This window comes from Bufo bufo, chromosome 5 (assembly GCF_905171765.1).
Source record: "Bufo bufo chromosome 5, aBufBuf1.1, whole genome shotgun sequence".
NCBI classification, from domain to species: domain Eukaryota; kingdom Metazoa; phylum Chordata; class Amphibia; order Anura; family Bufonidae; genus Bufo; species Bufo bufo.
Window position 1 is genome coordinate 519,178,541 of NC_053393.1, and position 23,997 is coordinate 519,202,537.

The window sequence follows — 23,997 nt, forward strand, 5'->3', positions numbered from 1 at the left end:
TTAAAAAAGCGTTTATGACCTCTTAGTAATTTAGAGATAAGAGTTATTAGATGACTGGCACAAAGTGAAAGTAAGATGCCCACAGCTAGAAAAACAGTTAACGCTTTGTGACAGAACGGCTCAATATTTTTTAAATAAAGACCATTTGAAAAAATGATTTTTAGCCCCAAATAAGTAAAATGCAATAAAAAAAATTGCCCCCAAAGGTATACATAGCCTTTAAAGATGAAAAACACTTTGCAACATTTTAAAGAGACACTGCAACCTGGATTTTACTTACTGAGGAGGCATCAGAAGGCCAGGAGGCATCGGCTTCACAGAACTCATTGTGAATGCGCCAGCTACACAAACGGTCACTCCACAAACATTACGTTGGCGCTGAGCAGTGAATAAATTAGCAGTGGGGCGGTGCTGGGTAAATCGTGGAGACTAATGTGGTGATGTTATTAGCTCAGTAAGTAAAATCCAGGTGACAGTGTCCCTTTAAGCAATATCTGTGTATTATTTTGGTTTTATACAATTTTAGAGTGAAAAAAGGAAAGGAGCACCTTGAAAGGAGATTTGAGCACTTCGCTAACTTTGACCGAGGTCTCAGACCTTAAATAGCCTATTAGGGTTAAAGGGGTTTTCAGAGATTTTAATACTGGAAAGGTCATCAGTATCTAATAAGTCGGGCTCCGACACCGGGACCCCGAGCGATTAGCTGTTTGAGAAAGCAGTGGTGCTGGCAGTAGTGCCAAGGCCTTCTCTCAGCTTTTCTTAGGCCAGTGATGACCTAGGTGCAGCTCAGCCCCATAGAATGGGGCTGAGCTGCAATACCAAGCACAGCCCCTATACAATTTACGGCACTGTGCTTGGTAATCTGGGAGAAGGCCGCGTGCTCAAAGAAGCGCTGGTGCCTTCTTAAACAGCTGATCAGCAGGGGTTTCTGGTGTCAGACCCCACGATCTGGATAGGTCATAAGTATTAAAATCTCTGAAACCTCTTTTAAGGCTTGTTCACATTCATCGTTACGAAAGGGCAGGTGATGCAAATTTCAAAGCTTTATAAATACCCAGACTCCCCTAACCTTATCCCCAAAACAGCAGCCATAGGCTCGTCTAAGCAGCTGCCTAACACTGTGAAAATGAAAATGGTTGATGCCTACAAAGCAAGAGAAGGCTATAAGCAAAGCGTTTTCAGGTTGTCATTTCCTCAGTTCAAAGTGTAATTAAGAAATGGCAGTGAACAGGAACAGAAAAGATCAAAGCGTTTTCAGGTTGTCATTTCCTCAGTTCAAAGTGTAATTAAGAAATGGCAGTGAACAGGAACAGAAAAGATCAAGAGAAGATCTTGAAGACCAAGAAAAATTTGAGAGGCAACTGCTCGTAGGACTACTAGAAAGGCAAATCAGAACCCCCGCTTGACTGCAAAAGACCTTTGAGAAGATTTAGCAGACTCAGGAGTTGTGGTACATGTTTGGAGAAAAAAAGGCACAGAATCTCAAGAAAAGAACACCTCTCCAACCGTTATGCATGGGGTGGATCAATCATGCTTTGGGGGGGGGGGTTGCAGCTGATGGCAAGGGAAACATATCACAGGTAGAGGGAAGAATGGATTCAATTAAATTCCAGCAAACTATTGTTCAAAAAAAATTAAAAATTCTGAAAATTCTGGAAGCAAACATAACACCAACTGTAATAAAGCTGAAGTTGAAAAGTGAATGGCTTCTACAAATGGGATAATGACCCTAAACACACCTTGGAATCCACAATAAGCTATCACAAAAGGCACACGTGAAAGGTTTTATCATGTAGGTACGCAAACACATATATATCTTCTTTAGCCCGTGACTTTTACGATGGTCCTCACAGTCCCCTGATCTGAACATCACTGAAAATCTATGGATAGACCTCAAAAGAGCAGAGCATGCAAGATAATCTAGGAGTCTCACAGAACTGGAAGACGCCTACAAGGAAGAATGGATGAAAATCCCTCAAACAAGATCCGAAAGACTCTTGGCTGGCTACAAAAGGCATTTACAAGCTGTGACACTTGCCAAAGGGGGTTCTACTAGGTACTAACCATGCAGGGTGCCCAAAGTTTTGCTTAGGGCCCTTTTCCTTTTTTGTTATTTTGAAAATGTAAAAGATGAAAATAAAAAATAGTTTTTATTAAAACACAAAAGGAATGTATCATCTCCCCCTCTGCCAGTTTACAACATCGCATGGATTAAATGAAAAATACATGCCGTTTCATTTAAGATTGTGCATCCATTATAAAGTGTGAAGTTAATAAAGTCGATTGTACTCCCAAAACTTCGCACTTTATGATAGATGTACCTGAAATGTTGTAAGCTGCCAGACGGAGAAGGAGACTGATTCTGTGCAGAGACCGGCTCCAGCAGCACAGTTTAGCGGCAGCACCAAGAAGGACACATTTATGTAAATAGGACCCGTGTTGCGCCGCTGTGAATGGAGAGGGTGTGCAGCTCTCTTGATTCACTTCTATGGGTGTTCTGAATATAGCTGAGCGGGCTTATTTGGCACGAGGCAGGGTCCAAGTGGGGACAGAGGATATGCCATAAATGTCCAGATGGGAATAACCCTTGGATAAGAAAAACATGGCTCTTGGGCCTCGGATAAATGCAGCAGCTGGAATGTGTAAACCCGACCTAATATTTAGTTAAATCAAGAGTATGTAAGGTGGACCATTTGTGATTGGAAATCAGGTAGGTTACAGTATATAAGTGTATATAGCTAATAAATATATTAAGTAGTTGTACTGTCGGCAATACCTTAATATACAGTATTAGTGGGAGCCATGATGACTGCCAACAGAATACAGGTGCTGTATCAGTGGAGGGTGCATGTATTCTGCTGATGGGCAGTGGTAAGGAATGAAGTTTCCCTACTGCTGCCACCTACTTGTAAAGGGAGCGATTCTGGCAATGGATATACAATATATTAACATCCCCAATCTATGAAAAGGACTGGCCTCAACTAGTCGACCCTACTCAGCTGCTGACAGCCCCACTGGTCAGTATTGCTAGACAAGCCTCTGACTGCCACAAATTCATCATGTAACTAAAGACGACCATAAAATACACAGTCAAGGTCTGAAACCGGAAGACGCTCTTTACTACGAGGCGAATCATTCTCTATTACTGTCCAGTATGTCCATTAGCCATAATCTGAACCAGGGTGGTCCTGCTCACCCTTACATGGCTCCTGAGAGTATAGAGCACACTGCTGCATCTCCATGCACTGTGAAAACACGCTCGACCCAGATACATGTGAATACGTCCAATCTACACCAGTGATTTTTTTTTAACTGGGAGGGGCCACCTATTGGTTGGTGGCAGCTGGGGAGCAGATTAAATGCTGCAAAGACTGTGACATAATTGACTCCTTTTTAGTTTATTTTAATGTTCCTCTCAAGATATAAAGTTTAGGATAAATTAAGATAATAATAAAAAAAAATTGCTACTGGTCATGACCCTTGGTGAGGCCTCAGCAGGAAAGATTGAGGAGCTGGGCTCTGTACACATTTATAGATAAGAAGCACCTGGGAATCCTTCCTCCTTGTGGCTACCCAGCGGGTGTCGGCAGCCTTCCAGGCAATGCTCCTGGGTATCCAAATGAGCTCTCCTCCACAGGGGGGCACTATGGGGACATTAGTATTACAAGTGCCGCTATAAGTGGGCATTTTTTATTACATTATGGGGACTTTATTACTATTGGGGGACACTATGGCATTAATACAACTGGAGACACTACAGTATATGGGGCTTCATTGATACTGGGATCAGTATAGGTGGGCATTATTACTTCTGGGGCATACAATGAGGGATTTATTACTACTGTGGGCACCATGTTGGATGTAATTACTACTGGGTAGCACTTTAGGAGGCATTAGTACCACTGTGGGTACTATAAGGGTGCATATTTGCTACTAGGACACACTGTGAAGGCACTATGGTGGACTATAGTAGTAATGAGGTACTATAAGAAGGAACATTTACTACTGGGGAATGCTGCCATTGGCTTTATTACTACTGGGCCACTACAGGCAGGCATTAGTACTTATATTATTAGTTATAGGTGCAATACTACTACTGGGGGTATTATGGTGGGCTTTACTTCTACTGGGGGCATTATAGTGAGCTTTATTACTACTGAGGGAGTATGGGGAACATTATTACTAGTATAGGCACTATGGGGACATTATTACCTCTGGGGCACAATGGGGACATTATTATTATGGGGGCACTATATGGGCACTATTACAACTAAGCGCACTCTGGGAGAGAAGTATTACTACTGGTGGGATATTTGGGAGCACTGCTACTGTCTGGGGGGTTTCCTGGCACAGTATCAGCTTACCACAATTATTTTTTTGGAAATTATGTTTACACTACTGTGTGTCAAACTCTGCAGAGAAGAGACATGGCTGAAAGAAGGCATCATGGCGGTCTCGTCCGAATGGAGAAGATGAGGAAAGAGAACACGTATATAAGAGGAGACATCACTGGATGTAAGAGGTATGTGGTGCTGTATTCTCCTGTATGTTTGGTAGCGCGGAATGTAATTTAAAATGTAATAGTCATCCACGATGGGTCCGAATGTGGTGACTGTCATTTTGACAGGAAGATTAGCTCTGCATGCTGTGCTGTTCTTTCTGTCAAATCTGAAGGAACTGCTGTCAGAGGCTTAGAGCATAGCCTATGAGCGGAGTGAGAATAGTCTTATTTGGTTAACATTTATCACTGTTCTCATCCTTGGGGGTAAACATTTCAAACTTTTTGTTATTAGGGGGAATTGGTGTGCAAAGTTTGAGAAACACTGAATTAGACTATTTAACTCACAGAGGAGCAGTAACAGATCCTGTTCTTTAAACATTTACCAGAAGCAAAATGGGCTCTTTAAAGCACATGTATCTGGTCATGTCCCTGTTTATTTCGTGTTCCACCATTATCTGTTCTTACAGTAAATGTCCATCAACAGCACACCATTTTTAGGTGCAAAATTTTGTGCTAATTTCTTTATTTTTTTATAGTGCTTGGGGCTCCGCTGTTCTGATACAGAACCCCAAATCCACAAAACATAACATTCTGGCTACCTGCAGGTACCACTAGGGGGAGCAGCATGTGTTATTATTGAGAGCACAGAATTAACAGTAGGTGGTTAAGCTCCTAAACTCCCTCCAGTCTTGGCAGTCACAGCATTGTGTTAGCGGTAGGAGGAAGGTCCTTAAAAAGCTTATGGCAAGGACCTCAAATAGTCTTCCGTTCATATGAGCTGCAGTGCACCAGCTTGGCCATCACACAGTGGACGAAGCCTTCTGCTCCTGGCTCCATCCACTGCTATGTTTCAAACAGATGTCCGGCCATCACAAGATTCATTTAGATGCCCTGTCATGAGAATAGGTCATCAATATTTGAAAGGTGGACAACAACCCCTTTAACAGTATTCATTAAGCTCCTGAGCTCCCTCTAGTGGTGGCAGTCAGAGTGTTAATATTTAGATCCATGTCTATGCAAGGGATTTGGAGCGGAGGTTCAACACTGGATCTCGGATTAGTATAATTATATATTATATCCTATTTAGACAATACTTCATGAAACACTTCATACAGAGTAATGCACATAGTAGAATAGCATATTTATATAAAATATATAAATTATGTAGCATCAAGAACGGTAATCTATTGACATGTACAATTTTATCAGCATGGAAGGGCAACACTCTGTCCCAACTAATTAAAAATATCCAAATTTCCAGCATTCGGCATTTTCACAGGGAAGAATGAATAGGAGGGATCAGATAACTAAGAAGCTAAGAAACTGTGAACGCAATGAAGGCTGCCACTAAAAGCAACCTGTATTCTGCCTATGGTGCAGTGGACTGTCTGCCAATAGACTGCAGCAAAGTTACATGGAATTTGATATTCTTGGCCTAGCCCTGCTCTTTTATTGCATTGCCTCTACTGATAAAGTGTGAGCCTGCGCTTTAAAGTGAATGTCCCACTATGTCATTCATTTTTTAACATATCTTTATATCTGTTAGAGTAAAGTTTTTATGACACAGAGCTCCAAATCCCCTACATACTATAGCTGTAGATATAAAGGATAGTATCCTGACTGTAGTCGACTCTAGGAGGAGTTTAGAAGCTTTAGTGCATAATGTGTTATTATTGTGTTCAATGTATAACAGTATGCAGTCAGCTCCTGAGCTCCCACTAGTGGTAGCTGCAGGTTGACAGAATTGTAGGTTTTTACACTACGGAAGGTACTTGGAGCTCTGCATTCGAAAATCAGAGCTCTGGCCCCCATAAAGATATATTAGGTGAAGAATCGGCACATTTAAAAAATTGTGTTCTAGGGTGGACATTCACTTTAAAGGGAGTCTGTCATCAACAGCAGGTCTAATAAACCAAGTGTCGTGTGAGTATACATCGGCATGTGCCTTACACAAAAAGACAGGCCCAGGCAAGATGACATATCGAACGCCGAGCCCTGTGTGTGACTGCGCGGCTGAAAGAGGGGGTCTTTCCTGCATGGAGGTTAGCAGAAATGCCTGTGGTGCACTGAAATACTGATCGGCAAATTTACTAAATGTTTTATTATGGCACAATGGAGGCACAGAACTTTAAATCAATTGTTTAATTCATCCCATTTCTCAATGTGCTCGGTCTATTAGAGCTGCTGATGATGACAGACTCACTTTACAGGGCTTGGTCACTTTTTGGGAGTTTCTTAGCAAACCTCCCCTCTTGGGCAGACCTGCAAAAGGAAGCCTACTTGCCTGCTCCCCGCCGCTGGTTCTTGGCCTCTGCTTGGCCCCTCATTGTCAACCTCCGCTTTGACACCACTGCAGCCAAGTGCTGGCTGCAGTGGTGACCTTCTCCCCTTGCGTCATGTCAAAGTGTCAAGTGACAAAAGGGGAGCAGGTCAATGATTGGCTGCAGTGGCATCAAAGCTGATATTGACAGCGAGGATCCAAGAGAGGCAGCTGAGTCCAGGGAGCGAAGGAACCAGGACGCCGTAGCGGAGAGCAGGTGTGCTTCCCTTTGCAGGTCTGCTGCGGAGAGAGGTTTGTTAAAACCCCAAAAAGGTGGCCAACCCCTTTAAAGTGATCCTTAGTGCAGCATTAAAGAGGACCCGTCACCACTCCTGACATGCCTGTTTTAATAGCTACTTGCATTCCCTCTCTGATAACAATTTTGGAACATCTATTCTTATGTCTCTATGTTGTGCCGTTCCTTTATTATTTCTACAGGAAGTTATGACTGAATTGCTAGCAGTCTGCAGTAAGGGTACAGAGGGGCGGTAACCAGTTGGGGGGGTGTACCTGTACAGACTGACAATGGCAGCACTGATTGGATAGAGTCAGACTGTGCAGGTACACCCCCCAACTGGTTACCTCCCCTCTGTGCCCTTACTGCAGACTGCTAGCTGTTCATTCATAACTTCTAGTAGAAATAATAAAGGAATGGCACAACATAGAGACATAAGAATGGATGCTCCAGAATTGTTATCACATGGGGAATGTGTGTAGCTATTAAAACAGGCAGGCATGTCAGGAGTGGTGAAAGGTCCTCTAATATTATTTCCATAATTGCGGCCTTCTTCAGCGTAGACTCACATGAGTTAATCACTACAGATAATAATGGTAGAGAGTATAAACTTTGCTTCTCTCATCGTTGCATGGAAGGAACATCAGTGATTGATGAATTCTAGTGAACGGCATGCATGAAAAGAAATGAAACAAATTTTTTTCCTGAGATCGACCTGCTTTTCCAGTGTTAATGTTGCAGGCAAGACATGATGTGATTTGTAGGTCTGGAATGGCTAGATAGTCACAGGTTTCCCAACCAAGCCTTAAAGTAAATGTCCATGTTAACACCTTGTAGTTTCTATGTCCGACACTCTGTGATTATTCATTTCACAATAGATCTTAACTGACTACGGTAATATATCTGGGGGTGGGTTCACACCACAGTTTTGCCATTTGTTATACGTATACATTTGAAAAAATATCCTGCAGAATCTGGTAAAGAAAACGTATACGCTAACATATATGTTTCATTTTTTTTACAATGGAATTCTATGGTGAACGGGTGCCATCATGCCACTGTACGGCATCGGTTTGAGGCATCCGTTAACTTATACGTTTTTGGTATACGTTAAATGGATGGCATAAACACGATGTGAACCCATGATACAAACCTCTAGATTCTATGCCTAAAGTTAAATGAAACTATTCTGGAATCCTACTGCCACCAATTGGGGGAGCTCATTGCGTACTGTTTTATTATTGAGTTCAGTGCATAAACAGTAAACTCCTAAGCTCCCTCTAGTGGTGGCCATTGGCAATCAGGAGTGCAGAAGACAAATCTTAGAATTTTTTTCATTTAAAACCAATTCAAATATGAGTTTTAGTACATAATAGATTCAATTCAATCAGGCTACTTTCAGACTTGCGGCAGCAGGGCCCGGCAGGCTGTTCCGGCGGGGGAACAGCCTGCCGGATCTGTGCTAACGCTAGCCCACCATGCCGCCGGAAGCATGCTGTAGTTTTTGTCAGGCCGCCTCGCGGCATGTTTGCCGTCCTGCTGTCAGACCTCCGGAGGCACGGCGCGCTAGCACGGATCCGGCAGGCTGTTCCGGTGGGGGACCCTGCTGCCGCAAGTGTGAAAGCAGCTTGATGAGAAAGCGTCCATAGCCTTAACTCTATAAGTCTAGGCAGTGGATTTGGACCTCTCTACAAGAAGAACTGAGCTTCAACTGCTATCAGAATATATGAAGAAATGAAACAGCAGTGCATATTGGAGCAATTTAGATAAAAATATGAACAAAAAGGTGTTGAAGGGTGGATGTTCATTTAAGCCCTTTACAGTCTCCAAGGCTTGAAGAATACCGGCTGTACTCACTCAGTGGAATTTGATCGTGGTCTGAATCTCTTTCCTCTTAGCTTTTTTCTGCTGCTGCTTATGTTGCCTGTAAGATATTAAAATACCAAACCTTTATGTGGGGATAACTATTGATAGATAAACACATTGACATAGGATTTACAGGAAGAGCTTTTTACTGCAGATACCCTGTGACCACTTACAGAGGTGCCTGTACCCTATGGGGCTCCAATCGTATTATCCTCATGTGTAAATACGCTAAGGCTCCTCTTACAATGGTCGATTTCAGCCCGAGATGAGCTCCAACCATCGCTCTAACAAGTCGATCCCCGTTCATTTACAGGGCCTTTCACACGGGCGAGGAATGATTGTGACTAGGATCAATCCTCCTCCTAAGTAGTCTGCATTTTGTCAGTCGATTTACATGGGGAGATGTGTTGGATTATTTTTTCCATTAACATAAAAGATGTGATCAGCCTTCAAATGTGCGCTTGTTCATTAGTCAGCCGATGGGTGGATGACTGTAGAAAAGTGTGTTCCCAATCACCAGGAGCCTAATAAGCTCTGTTCTGCCTTGCAGCTTCAATTTGTAATGTAAGCCATGATGATGTGGGGTCCACGTGGTTTCCGATGGACCCTACTGATTTATAAAGGGGTCTGTTGGGTTTCCTCACTGTTTACATAATTTTGACTCCAAGAATAGGGCCACACACTACGGAGGATGCATTGATAGGTCTTAAAAAGAAGAGGAATATAAAGCTCCCTCTTTGAGAAGATACCCTGGTTTTCCTACAGTATATGGGACTCTGGGCATGGAGATCCAGAGATGTCGCCAGCACTAACGTTCCAAAGACTGAGCGTATCTTCGAGAGCAACATGTGAAAAACAAAATCATCCAGGAGTTTGACTCATGTTGTCATAGTCACTTTCGAACAGACGAAGTTTGATGCGGCCATACCACTATAACAGGAGGGGTACGAAGCTACATAAGTCAATAACTGTTTCCTGAATCAACTATTAAGCCTCATGAACACAATTGTATCTGTTTTGTGTTCCGCAAATTGCAGATCCGCAAAACACAGATTCTGGCCGTGTGCAAACTCGTGTACAAATGTCCTATCCTTGTCCGCAAAACAGACAAGAATAGGACATGTTCTATATTTTTTGTGGGCCGGTGGAACGGATAAATTGATGTGGGCAACACACTGAAATGAATCGGACCGCATCTGATCCGCCAAAATGCAGATCAGATGCCAACTGAAAATATGGTCAGGTGTCTATGGTAAAGTTCTCTTTTTGCCAGTTTTTCTTTTAGATTTGCTGTCTAGCTACTATGATTTTCATGTGTTTTATAGTGACACCTCTTTTTGTGGAGCATCATGTCACTGTGCTGTAAAAACCGCCTGCAAACTATGGGGCACATTTATTAAGACCGGGATTTTAGACACCAGTCTTATACATGGCGGTCGATCAGCCGAAGTTATGAAGAGGTGCCAGCCTCTACATAACTTTGGCGCATCCAGCGCCACCTCTAAATGCAAGACAACTTCCTAGCTGTCTTACATTTAGACAATTTCTATGCCTAAAACAGGCGTAAAAAATGGTAAATGAGACGGGTCTGCTGGCCCATCCCCTTCCACATTTTTAGACCTGGCGTGAGCGGGGAGAAGTTGCAGATTGCGGCACAATGCAGCTTTGCGCCTCAATCTGCACCAGAAATACGCCTCATTTGGTAAATGACCCCTATGTATCCAAAGATTGGGGATATTTAGATGGGAAAAGACAACTGACGGGTGACCTTATAAATATATCAGTAGTCATTACATACTATAGATCTTTCCCATGATCTATGCACATCTAGGGCTTTATCTATAACAACTGGCCATCCCCATAAAAGAGGATTCTTTACAGTAAGAGCAGTGAGACTATGGAAGGAGGAGGTGGTGATGGGGAACTCACTAAAGAGTTCAAGAGGGGCCTGGATACTTTTCTTAAAAGCAGTAATATTATAGTACTGTACAGATTACCGCAGATGGGTCGTTAAGTCAGGAAATTTTCCATAAAATGGGACTGTTTTGACTTACACTGGATTACCACTGCAAGACAATGGACTGACTTTTTATCCTTACTATGTTATCAGGTATAGTATAATCACTAGAAAAATGGATCATGAAGAAAGAAGCCAACAATCTATAACATATGGCCCACTCTTCCTTCTACTTGAAAAACGTGCTAATCCAGATGATTGGATGATGCCCCGTTTTATAGGTTCTACTGAATGGTCAAACCTGGCTGCAAAAGTGCCAGTTGCAGGAAAAAGGTATGCAGTTCATACCGTGCAAAAGTTGCATCATGCATTTCACACAGTCCTACCTTCTGCTGGAATTGCATGGCTGGGAGTGAAGCCCTGCCCTAAGGAACACAAGCGTACTCAAGATCAGGAACATTCAGCGTTTCGCTCTGTCTTTCAATTTGTGGACGATCCACTATTAGATCCGCAGAGCTAAACTGACCTTGCCAGGAGTTACTCCTTGGTCTTCCGTTTTCACAAACTTCGGAGACATGCTTAGTGTCCGGGATCCTTTCGCTCCATGAGTGAGACAGACCATTAGATCTAGGGAGAGAAAAGACACGACTGAATCCTTCCTCGGCAGTAGAGTGAGGATGGGTCTGTAGTGCTGGACAAACACCATGGAAGAAAGTGTCAGATCAATGGCAACGGAAAAACGAGATTACCCCATGATGCTCTAGATGGGGTATAAAGACAAGCTGTTCTATTAATCCATGGATCGCAAAGGGTGACACTTATAAGCGCCACTAATTGCTACACACGATGGTAAAAGTGTTCTTTGTTACTTTTTTATAAAAAGTTTATTTTAAGAAAAAGGACCTTTTGGGTCTGCTTTATTCTAGAAACAGCACCACCCTTGTCCATGGCCTGTGCCTGGTAGTGTAACTCATTTTTATCCAAGTGCAAAGGGCTCGGCTTCAATATCCGGTTAACAAGGACGGAGAGTTTCTGGTGAAAAAAAGAGAACATGATATGGAATTTATTGCCTGAGACTTTTCTAGAAGATTTGGAAAAAGTCCATTAAATTTAAAGGGGCACTACGCCGGAAACAAATGAAAAATACATTTAAAAAACGTAACTATATGTTAGATTTTCTGCAGGCTTATAGGCAAGCAGAAACCTGGCACAGAAAACAGGGGCCTATCTTCTCCTAATCCCATCTATTTTCAGATGGAAAAAGTTTAGGAGGGCGGGGCTTAATTAAAGGGCCGTGTTACAGCTTTCCTAGCTTAAAGTTACAGGCACAACGCTGGGAGAAAGTTTCTGCTGCAACTCCCGGCCAAAGGGGTCTAAGCCTCGTCCGTTTTCTGGGATACATATTAATTTTACAGAAAATGTGCACCCTTTTGATTAGGACTTAAAACATAATAGCGGAGGATATAGTATTATTATTCTTTTACAATAGTGCTTCTTTAAGCACATGGTATAAGTACATTTATGATCTAAATACATATTCTCATTCTGTTCAACTAGACATAGAGTATGTACTGGTCTATTTCATTAAATGGGGATCCGATGCAAGCCAGCATTACTCCTGTAAGGTGGTAAGCTACGTTATATGGATTTGAAAGGCTCCATTATTCCTACCCTACTACAAAGTGTGTTCTCTGCGGATCCTCTATGGCGGCACACTCTGGGTCCATATTGTGCTGCCATATAGTACTTTTAGGGGAAAACATCTCTGTAATACACCACATATTGGAGTGTATCACAAGCTGTTTGCACATGGACTCCTTATAAATCCATGAGTAAAAAAATCTCTATGTGTCTCTGTTTAAAATCCGGGATATTTGGAGGTACAGTATTGGCGAAAATTTCTTTTAGGTCTGGAAAAATGTTAACAGATGTGCCTATAGCATGTGAAAACATATCTTATGTAAAAAAAAAAGAAGAAGAAGGGTAATAACTATAGAGGGTGCAAAGTTAGACTAATACTATTAAAAAAAAGGAGTGGTAGTTGGGGGATAGCCAGATATGCCAGTCTTAATCCTATCAGCAAGCTGCTGACAACCACGGAAATGCACTGAAAGTAGGTAGAGCCATTGTGTCATGCAAGGGTGAATCCAACCAGTTGGGCTAGGTTCACATCTGTTTGATACAGGATCAGAATTCTAGTTGTGACCGATTTGTCATAAAACGGACACCAACGGTGACCGACGGACCCCACTGGCTTGTAATAGGGTCTATGAGGTTCCGCTGTGGTGTCCATCACTTTGCTGGAAAAAATAGCGCTGCATGCTGGACTATTTTTTCGGGCAAATATGATGCACTCAACGACAGGGCCTCCAATGCGGGTGTGAACCGAGCCTAATAGAGTCAACTATAAGAATAACAGTAATTGTTTGCTTGACTTCAAAGGAGCAAGGTGATGGTGAAGGACCTCAGCCTCAGACGGTGTCCATACTTGTGCCACGGGAATCAACAATAACCATTATCTTGGCCTCTTCATTTGTTGTAAATCTCCATGCTGTATTTCCATGCGCCAGTAACTGTTGATATCTTACTATTGGGTTCCATAAAATATAGAATCCCATTGGGCAATTTAAAGGACCAAGTCATAATTTGCCATCGGGAGCCCTCCATCCCTCCCCGGCGTTACGAACTGAGCCACAGCTACTTTGAAGTCAAGTTATTATGGGTTTCCTTTATTACTATTCCACAAAGAAGAAAATTAAAAAGGAATCAAACCTTCGGCAAAATAATGAAATGTTCTGACTAATGGAATAATGTGGGATGGAACAGGCAGAAATCTGAAAATGCGACAGAATAGCAGACCTCTTCTTAGAACTAGATCCTGAGTTTGAGCTGACTCCGGGAGGCAAGTCGCTATAAAAGGAGTCGACATCTCCAGCCTTTTTTACATAATCTCCCTGGGGTATTTGTCTAAAGCATAATAGATATTGTAAAGTCAGAAAACAAGACAAACGCACATAGAAACGACACAGACATAAAAGCATTAGTTCAGAGGGGGAAGGACAGAGAGGGTCAATGGGACATGTATGTTTCACTACAGGACACAAGTCATCAACACGTGGCTCTCCTGGGATGGACGGCAGATATGGATGGGATCTAGGTGCCTGACACATGGGTCACCCAAGAGGACACTGACAAAGCTCAGGCAGGCATAATGACTGGCTATGCACCTGCGCATAGAAGGCGCCAACCCAAGTCTTCAATACAGCACAGTTAATGGTAGTAGCTAACTATAAGCGTGGGTATATAATGGAAATATCATAGCTGGCCTATTGTTCATGGCTGTCGGACATGTTGCTCGTTTCAGAATATGCCCTCTGGACTAGGACTGTGTGAGACCCTGACTACCTATCTCCCCCTGTTGGATGCAGCAGGGAATTATGCAACATTGGATGGACAAGATGCCCAGGGTCGGGACAACCTATAGCCCTTTGGCATTAGAGCATAGAGAATGGATAATTAGTTTTGGAGGCTGTGATCCTCTTGACAGTTGATTTACCCTAACTCTGTTGCACCCCAAGGCCTGCAGCATTAAAGACGTGGATTGGGCACTCACATTACTTATATGACATAAGACCCATACAAGTACAGGGGAGGAGAGGGGCTGCCAAGTGTGCACGTGAGATGGTTGGAGGGGGACATTTTGCCATCTTCCTCTTAGCACCAATGCACATTCCCAGTTCTGAACAGGTCAAGTTTTTCAGGTTATACCAGCCAGAGAACCTCAACTGGCAGTGCCCATGGGACGAATGGCCAAAGGCGAACTGCACCAAGTATTCAATTCTGAAAAATGAAGTGTTGCTTATGTGTTGCTTGTACCTTATGAGCTTCTTTCATTGATCTCCAATTTGAGGCTCTACAGCTGTTGGGAAATCACAACTCTCAGCATACCCTGACACAGAATATACTGAGAGTTGTAGTGTCACGGTGGAGATAATCGCTTTACATTGCTTGTGAATGGAGACCTAATTTGAGGCTGTAATGCAATGTGGATACAGCAGGGTACCAGCATGATGCAGTCATGTACACCATGAAAGTGTGCGGACAAAAGTGATCAGTGCCTTCTCTGCGCTTTGTCAATGACCATAATAACATTGGGGGAGATTTATCCCCTTGGCAACCAATCAGGTTACAGTTTTCATTTAGTGTTTTTCTGGGAGTAGAATATTGATGACCTCAGAATAGGTCATCAATATCTAAACGGTGGGGGTCTGACTCCTGGCGATCAGCTGTTTGAAGAGGTTGTGGTGCTTCGGCATCCTCACAGCAAACCAAGCTTAGCGCCGTACATTATAGAGTGGCCGTCCTTGGTATTGCAGCCCAGGCCCTAGGGCAGGCATGCTCAACCTGCGGCCCTCCAGCTGTTGTAAAACTACAACTCCCACAATGCCCTGCTGTGGGATGATAGCTGTAGGCTGTCTGGGTATGCTGGGAGTTGTAGTTTTGCAACAGCTGGAGGGCCGCAGGTTGAGTATCCCTGCCCTAGGGTATGTTACCAATTAACATGATGTCACTGGCCTAGGAAGAGGCTGCTTGTTCACCGGAGTGTAAAGCCTGTATTAGACAGGCAGATCAGCAAGCAATTGTTGGAAGGGAAGAGTTCATGCATGCTATTACATGCAGCGATTTCCTCCGCAGCATTGGAGGAGCGATCGCTATGCCATCGCTTGTCCCTATATTGTCTAATGGCTTGCCGGTGGCAGATCGCCATTAGACAGCGCAATTTACTGCCGGCAAGTGCTGATTTGCTTAAAAATGAGGATTGCCCAATAATCGAGCAATCGGCGGCAGTATTACACTGCAAGATGATGGCTAAGGAGTGTTCAAGAGAATGCTCGCTAGCAATTATCAGCCGAAATATCAGCCAGTGTAATACAGCCTTAACAGCCTCTTCAAACAGCTGATTGGTGGGGGTGCCAGGAGTCAGACCCCCACCGTTCAGATATTGATGACCTATCCTGAGGATTAATATCAAAATCCCAGACACCTCCTTTAAAAATGCACCAGTATTTATATATTCTCCATGTATACAGTGTATTTTTTTGACCCTTGTACGGATTTTGTCTTGAAACTGTTCCTGTCTTATAAAGAGATGGTGTGCCACTAGGATATGCCATCACTTTATGATCAGTGGGGGTCCGACCTCTGGGACCTCCACCGATATTGAGAATGAAAGGGTGGCAGTGCACAGTGCCGCAGCCATACACCGACTGCACGGGGAAAAACAGAGAACGGACTGTGCAGAACCTACAGTATCTGATGGGAATAACTTTTTAATGAGGCTGTGATGAGCAAAACTGACCAGAAAAGGCTGCTGAATTTTGGAAAAGCAAATTTAACATCGTCCCCCAAGCTAGGTTTTAAATTTGTCAACAAATGTGCAGCAGAGATTCATATTTTAATTAAGCTCGTCTATTAAAAAATCTAATTTAATGCATTTTGTAAAAAATAGTTTTTATATTGCATGCAATTTAATCATGCCATTAATCTGCATACTTTTAATAAAGGAAAAAAAATATATATATATATATATATATATAAAAAAAGGAATAACACTAAAATATACACTCATTGACCAAAAAAATACTGCACACAGATAGAAATGTCAGAACTCGGCATGCAGTTATGTCTCAGGCAGATATGTACATTATTACAGGTGTGCTCTGATTAGACAATATGGGGGTCATTTATTAAGACTGGCGTTTTAGACACCGATCCTAATATCCCCTATAGCCTCTCCATAACTTAGGCAGATCCACCGCAGCTTCTAAATATAAGACAGCTCCCTTGCTGTCTTACATTTAGACCATTTTCTACACCTAAACCAGGCGTAGAAAATGGTAAATGAGAAGGGCCTATTGGCCCGTCCCCTTTCCCGCCGACGTCATGCCCAGTTTTTTAGACCTGGTGTAAACGGGAAAAAGTCCCAGATTGCTGTGCAAAGGACCTTTGTGCCGCAATCTGCGCCAGAAATACGCCTAATATAGGCAGATTTCAGGTTAATAAATGACCCGCTATGTCTTGCCACAAGAAGGTTTAAAAGTGCCTCCCCCCGCTGTTGTACAAAAAGGTTCTCAGAGGCTACTTTTGGGTAGTGAATCTCGTTGACTGCTAGACATGCCTCGATGACACACTCAGAGACATTCTGACCAGTTGACAGACTTTGAGAGGGAGCACTTCATTGGACTGAGGGAAGCAGGAGGTTAGGACCTAGCTGATAGAATGTGTTGTAAGCAGTGGTTACGTGAGGGCACGCACACATGGTGAATAGGCTCTGGACAGCCCAGACAGACCACCAGGAGAAAAGATGGTTTGATCCACTGTCAAGTATGAGCAGCATCCACAGTTCGTGGTCCGCCATCCAGACACAGATGACACCTTTATTACACAACCGCGTCTCAGCCTGGACCATTTCCAGGTGATTAGCAAAGGAGCAAATTGAGTGTCATGGTGCCCATTACTTGTCCTGCCATTGACATCCAGCCACAGTTGCCTTCATTTGCAGTGGTGTTGTGAACGAGAAACCTGAACTGCTATGTACTGGAACTGCATTGTCTTTAGCGATGAAGCCAGGTTCTGTTTGGGATCTGTCGACAGTTTGTTTCCAATATGGAGGCCTCGTGGTCAGCGCTTCAATCCTGCCTTTGTTGTGGGGCAATACACTGCGGCAACTGCTGGTGTGGTGATCTGCGGAGCCATTGCATACGACAGTCAGTCACCCCTAGTAGTGACACGAGGGACACTAACAGCTCAGCGATATGGGCAGGACATCCTGCCGCCACATGTGATCCTCTCATGGCAGGGCTGACAACTGGCATTGGAGAATAACGCTCACCCACACCGCAAGGGTTTCCAAGGAATGTCTCCACCGGATTCCAGCACTTCCTTGATTTATCACCAATTCAGCATTTATAGGACCAGATGGGGTACCAGCTTCAGCAACATACAAGTGCGCAGGATCTACAAGCCAATTAGGACTGTATGCCTCCATGCCCAACCATATCTCTTGTATCCAGGCTAGAGGCCGTATCTCATCTTGCATCCAAGCTAGAGGCCGTATTTCATCTTGCATCCAAGCTAGAGGCTGTATCTCATCTTGTATCCAGGCTAGAGGCTGTATCCCATATTATATCCAGGCTAGAGGCTGTATCTCATCTTGTATCCAGGCTAGAGGCTGTATCCCATATTATATCCAGGCTAGAGGCTGTATCCCATATTATATCCAGGCTAGAGGCCGTATCTCATCTTGCATCCAGGCTAGAGGCTGTATCCCATATTATATCCAGGCTAGAGGCCGTATCTCATCTTGCATCCAGGCTAGAGGCTGTATCTCATCTTGTATCCAGGTTAGAGGCCGTATCTCATCTTGTATCCAAGCTAGAGGCTGTATCCCATATTATATCCAGGCTAGAGGCTGTATCTCATCTTGTATCCAGGCTAGAGGCCGTATCTCATCTTGTATCCAGGCTAGAGGCGGTATATAATTTTGTATCCAGGCTAGAGGTCGTATCCCATCTGGTATCCAGGCTAGAGGCGGTATATCATTTTGTATCCAGACTAGAGGCCGTATCTCATCTTGTATCCAGGCTAGAGGCCGTATATCATCTTGTATCCAGGCTAGAGGCCGTATCTCATCTTGTATCCAGGCTAGAGGCCGTATACCATCTTGTATCCAGGCTAGAGGCCGTACCTCATCTTGTATCCAGGCTAGAGGCCGTACCTCATCTTGTATCCAGGCTAGAGGCCGTACCTCATCTTGTATCCAGACTAGAGGCCGTACCTCATCTTGTATCCAGGCTAGAGGCCGTACCTCATCTTGTATCCAGGCTAGAGGCCGTACCTCATCTTGTATCCAGGCTAGAGGCCGTATCTCATCTTGTATCCAGGCTAGAGGCCGTATCTCATATTGTATCCAGACTAGAGGCTGTATCTCATCTTGTATCCAGACTAGAGGCTGTATCTCATCTTGTATCCAGGCTAGAGGCCGTACCTCATCTTGTATGCAGGCTAGAGGCCGTATCTCATCTTGTATCCAGACTAGAGGCTGTATCTCATCTTGTATCCAGGCTAGAGGCCGTACCTCATCTTGTATCCAGACTAGAGGCCGTACCTCATCTTGTATCCAGACTGGAGGTGGCCCAACAGCGTCCTAGAGCCTCCTTTTTATTGTACAATTTACCCCAATAAACTTCCCCTTTCTGTAATATTGCAATCACTTGCACATATCATTATTAAATTTACACATAGAAAGTTTCATTCCAACAACTTCTTCATTTTTTTGTCAATGAGTGTATAATATGTTTTTTTTTAGGCAAGACAGGTCTGATTGATATACTGTAGTTTGCTTTATTTTTCCACGGCTAGATGTTATAGCCTACCTAACATGTAGATCTGGACAAAGAATCGGGTTATGTAGTCTTATAAGGGGTATAGCCATGAGAACTGACAATGAGGGAGAAAATGAATAGAATGATGGCCGCACACTTTCCCCGCTCTCTCCATTCACTTCTATAAGGATCTCGGAACGATCTGAGCACGCTTGCTTGGCTGTTTCCATAACTCCATCGTAATAAATAGGGAGAGATGGGTATTTTCCTCCATTCATTCTCTGCCTAAATCTGGTGGTCGGCGTCCTCCACACCAGGCAGGACAAGCATTTCGGGCCCCTCGATAGAGGTGAAGGTCTAAGTTGGAAATATCCCTTTAATCCATTCAAACATCCTTCCATATTTCAGCCTCCTTGACCTGGGCGAGTATGGGGGACAGATAGACTAAAGTACCGTAATATGGTGTTGTTGGAAGGGGCGCATGACCCCAGATGCTTGGTGCTAAAGTGGGCATCAATATGCCGCTCCACCTCGGCAAGGTTATGTAGATATAATCCAGGGACCACATGTCCTGATATGCATCTCATAGTAATACATGAAGCACACTGAGACAATGCCTAGCACGGTCCTATCAAACAGCTTCTACCACCTCTTACAGACAAACATTGAAACGTCAGTATAAGACCACGATCTGTTATTACCAACTCAACCAGTTTACAGATGTAGCAGAGCTGAGTGTGTCATTTAACTTCTCTTCTTAAACAGACCCTATCCCCTCTCCTGACACGTCTGTTTCAGTAACTTCTTGCATTCCCCATGTGATAACAATTCTATTCTCCAGCATCTATTCTTCTGATTCAATAATCCGTCATTCATCCTGGGATGGACTAGGAACTTAAAGTGGCCCTGGAAAAAAAAAAAAACGAAAAGAGTGGCCCCATGCTGCAGACGGGTCCAAATTGACAGACGGCAGGACATCAGAAGTAGGCAGGGCCAGCAATACCGTAGAGCAGAACATAAATACTGCCCCAGCAGAACCAAATACCACAGTACAACACAAAATACTGCTGCGCCTGGCACAGTATAGAACTGTCTCATCGCCCTGAGGACAGCAATACAGTTGACTGCAGGAGGCACCTGTGGCCACTGGTCAGGTCCATAAGTGCTTGATTCTCCTACGTCAATTAAGGGCTCATTCACACGGCCGTATGAACAGGTGCGGACCCATTCATTTCAATGGTGGCCCAAAAGATGCGAACAGCCCACGGTGTGCTGTCCACATCCGTTTGTACCGTTCCGTGGTATTTTCTATACAGCGCCAGCGGAACGCACACAGTCGGTATCCGTGTTTTGCGGGTCGGCAATTTGCAGACCACAAAACATGGCACGGTCGTGTGAACGCACCCTAATGCTGAGCGCATCAGATCTTCTTGGCCAAGAGGAAGGCTTGGGCAGCCCTCTGGACATCGGCCCACCAGGAAATTTCCCTGTAGGGTCTATGGTCAGTCCGCTCATGCATTCATCTATTATTTCTACTAGAGATTTATTAATTAATTGCCGCAGTCTGCAATTAAAAGGGGCATTTCAGGATTTTTCATATTGATTGCCTATCCTCAGTATAGGCCATGAATAAATGATTGGTGGGCGTCCGACACCTCATATCCCCACCAATCAGCTGTTTCACCTATACAGCTCTGTCCACTGTGTAGTGGCATCACTGCTCCCAACCTGCTCTGTGCACTACACAACGCCAAAGCTAATGCAGAACAGCTGATTGTCCGGGATATGGGGAGTAAACCGATCCGATACTGATGGCCATCAATATAAAAAAAATTGGAATACCCCTTTAAGTTCCAACTGGGTGTGTGCCCCACACAGTCTAACATGTCAGACTGTGATGAGACACCCCCCACAACTGGTAACACCCATCGGGACCTTCATTAACAATTGCTAGCGATTCATTTGTACCTTTTAGAAGAAATAATAGAGGAATGTCACAACAGAGTCATAAGAATAGAGGCTCCAGAATTGTTATCACATGGGGAATGCACGTAGTTACTAAACCAGACACGTCAGGAGAGCGGACGGGTGCTCTTCAACCATAATGAAAAAGGTTCAGGTGCAGTTTTATGATATTACCTGTTCCATCTAACAATCTGAACTCTGCTACATCTGCATACAATGAAATGGGACAGTGGCATGGCTAGAGCGGTGCAGAGTATGTTCTAGTTAAAGTATCTGACTAAAATAGTGACAAAATCTAAGATAAAACAAATGGAAGAAGACATCTCATGGGATCGCTAGCCGTCCATTTGCTGAGCAGATATTGGGAACCAATCAGCCATGAAAGAGAATATGGGACATTTAAATGAATTTATGGAAAAACCCCAGTAAACTAGTGAAAGTGATGCAATGTAGTATAATGCACAGGCAAGGACTTACCTTTCTCTCCGATAGTTCCTTATCATGTCAAAGAAAAAACAAATCATTACTCAAACATACATTTCTAGGTAAAGAAAGCAAAAAAACTTGAATCAAATTTCCAAAAAATGACTGTATATTTGAAAAAAAAAAAAAAAAAAACACTCAGGGGAAACCACAGTGAAGAACCTGGAGGCAGTAGTATTTGCCCGTCACTTATGAGTTCCTTCTGCGAATCCTTAAACTGGTCCGAGTTCAGGGAAAACAATCTACAGAACTTCTGGACTGTTCTACCTAAATCTCAAATCACTTTAAGATGGTTGTCTGGTTTAGATTTAAATGCCAGGACCCTCAAAGTGGCTGCAACGAGGCTCCGGTATGTCAGTGCATTACTATCAGCCCATTAACAACTGTGTAATGCCTCATTTTCCCTGTGGTGGCGCTGCAGGGGAACTTAGTATAGGCCCCCCCGACCCAGTTTCCCAGTATGCATGCATCAAATACTTCCAGGCAAAGTGGAATGCAAAGTATGACCCCCAGATTTCTCATAAATTGATCTTTATTTGTTGGGAATGTTGCCCTATGCCTCAGCCACGTTATCCGACTTCTATGTCAGAAAAAATGAAGCAAGTGCTTATTCTGAATACCCTACACAGATGAATCTTCTGCTTCCTGTCACACAGTCTATTATAAAACTGGATGCCTGCAGCCGCCATCTTTCATGGATGCACAGTAGGAATTTATACAGTTGCCATTGCTAACTAAGCCAGCATGATAACGCACCAGTTATGACTTTAATGTCAAGTAAATGAAACAAAGATTTAAATGACATAATTGTGGATACCTGCAGCCACCACTAGAGGGCGCTTATTGCATACTGTTTTATTAGTGACTTCTATCTATAAGGAGTAAGCTCCCTCTAGTGGTATTTGCAGGAAGCCACAGTTGTAGCATTTAATGCTCAGTCTATGCAGGGGATTTGGGACTCTGTATCAGTAAATCGGAGCTCTGACCACTAGGAAGAGATATTACTTACTTGTAGCCCCAAGCTGTAATTCCTAACACCAAGACCAGCACTAGCATGGTACCAGCAATAGCTCCTATGATAATGTTTGTACTAACAACTCCTGAAAGAGAAACATATGTCACTGAAGTCCCTCTGAAGAGGAGACAGACCATGTACAGTACAGTGGCGGTATAGTATAAGAGTGCAAGGTACAATAATAATAATAAACCAGGCAACGGGAGCACTGACCATCGTTAACCTTGATTTCCTTTTTTTCCTTGTATGGGAAATAAGTGCTGCAGTCGTCCCCCGTGTATTCATCATCACAGACGCATTTCAATTCATTGCTGCAGATCTGAAAGTGCACGACATGCAGACTTTACATTGGCGCCATTGTTAACATCCATGGACGGAAGGTTTGTGGTTTTCAGAAGATAACACTTATTCATTATGTAATTAAATGTTACCCAGATTTTTTATATCCTTTGTGAATCAATTCTTCACCATTTTCTAGATCATTCAGCTTGAGCATTAAAAGGGACTTTCCAGGATTTTGTCCTTTTTAATTAGCCCCCCACGTGGGGTATCTAATGAAAGAATCTCACCTACTCGCCTGCTGCTCCAGTCTGGCGCTCTCTGGCTCTGTTCGGCGATCTTGTTTACTTCCAGCCGGGGTACAGACAAGGTCACATGAGCTGCTGCAGCCAATGACTGGGCTCAGCGGTGATGTGTCGCCAAGTGCCACTTCACAGCTGAGTCATGTGCTGCTTGGGGACATGTCACCCATGATGCCAGTCATTGGCTGCAGCGGCTTATGTGACTCTGTTTGTACCCCGGCCGGAAGTAAACGATATTGCAGAATGGATTCAGGGCAACGCACCAGAGCGATGAGTGTGATTCTATCATTAGCGCACTACGGTGGCTAATGAAAAAGAAACAAAATCCTGGAGAATGACCGATTTTTTTTAAATCATGTTTTTATATTAAACATATATATATATATTTTTTTGGTGAGATTTCTTGGCATTATATTTTTAAAAAAACTTAAAAAATCCAACAATTTTCACATCGGCCACTAAGTCTATGAATAAGTCATGATTTCCTGTTCTGTACGGGTAACTTTTCAGTAGCCATTATCACCATAGGCAGAATAAAAAAGACAAAGTAACACCTGTGTATAGCTAACACAGGTTCCACCATTCATAATAGGTGATCTCACAGCTTAGCTACTCCCTCCTGACCTTACAGAGAATGCCTAGAAAAACTCTCCCATATAAGTCAATGGGGTCCCCTCCCGTCTATTGTGT

The 23,997-nt window shown here is 43.5% G+C and overlaps 1 protein-coding gene across 6 annotated transcripts in view; it reads right to left on the reverse strand.

Annotated features, from left to right (window-relative positions):
• ADAM22 (ADAM metallopeptidase domain 22) overlaps positions 1-23,997 on the reverse strand; it is a 281,199-nt gene that overhangs the window by 13,987 nt on the left and 243,215 nt on the right. Inside the window, exons 24-30 of one of the 6 annotated variants that reach the window (XM_040434527.1) lie at positions 22,940-23,045; positions 22,721-22,811; positions 21,706-21,723; positions 13,652-13,846; positions 11,406-11,506; positions 11,266-11,304; positions 8,914-8,980 (exon numbers count right to left, since the gene is read on the reverse strand). In XM_040434527.1, the coding sequence (XP_040290461.1) occupies positions 8,914-8,980; positions 11,266-11,304; positions 11,406-11,506; positions 13,652-13,846; positions 21,706-21,723; positions 22,721-22,811; positions 22,940-23,045 (617 nt within the window). The remainder of the gene's footprint in view (positions 1-8,913; positions 8,981-11,265; positions 11,305-11,405; positions 11,507-13,651; positions 13,847-21,705; positions 21,724-22,720; positions 22,812-22,939; positions 23,046-23,997) is intronic. The other 5 variants (XM_040434529.1, XM_040434528.1, XM_040434530.1 and 2 more) reach the window with 5 other exon arrangements.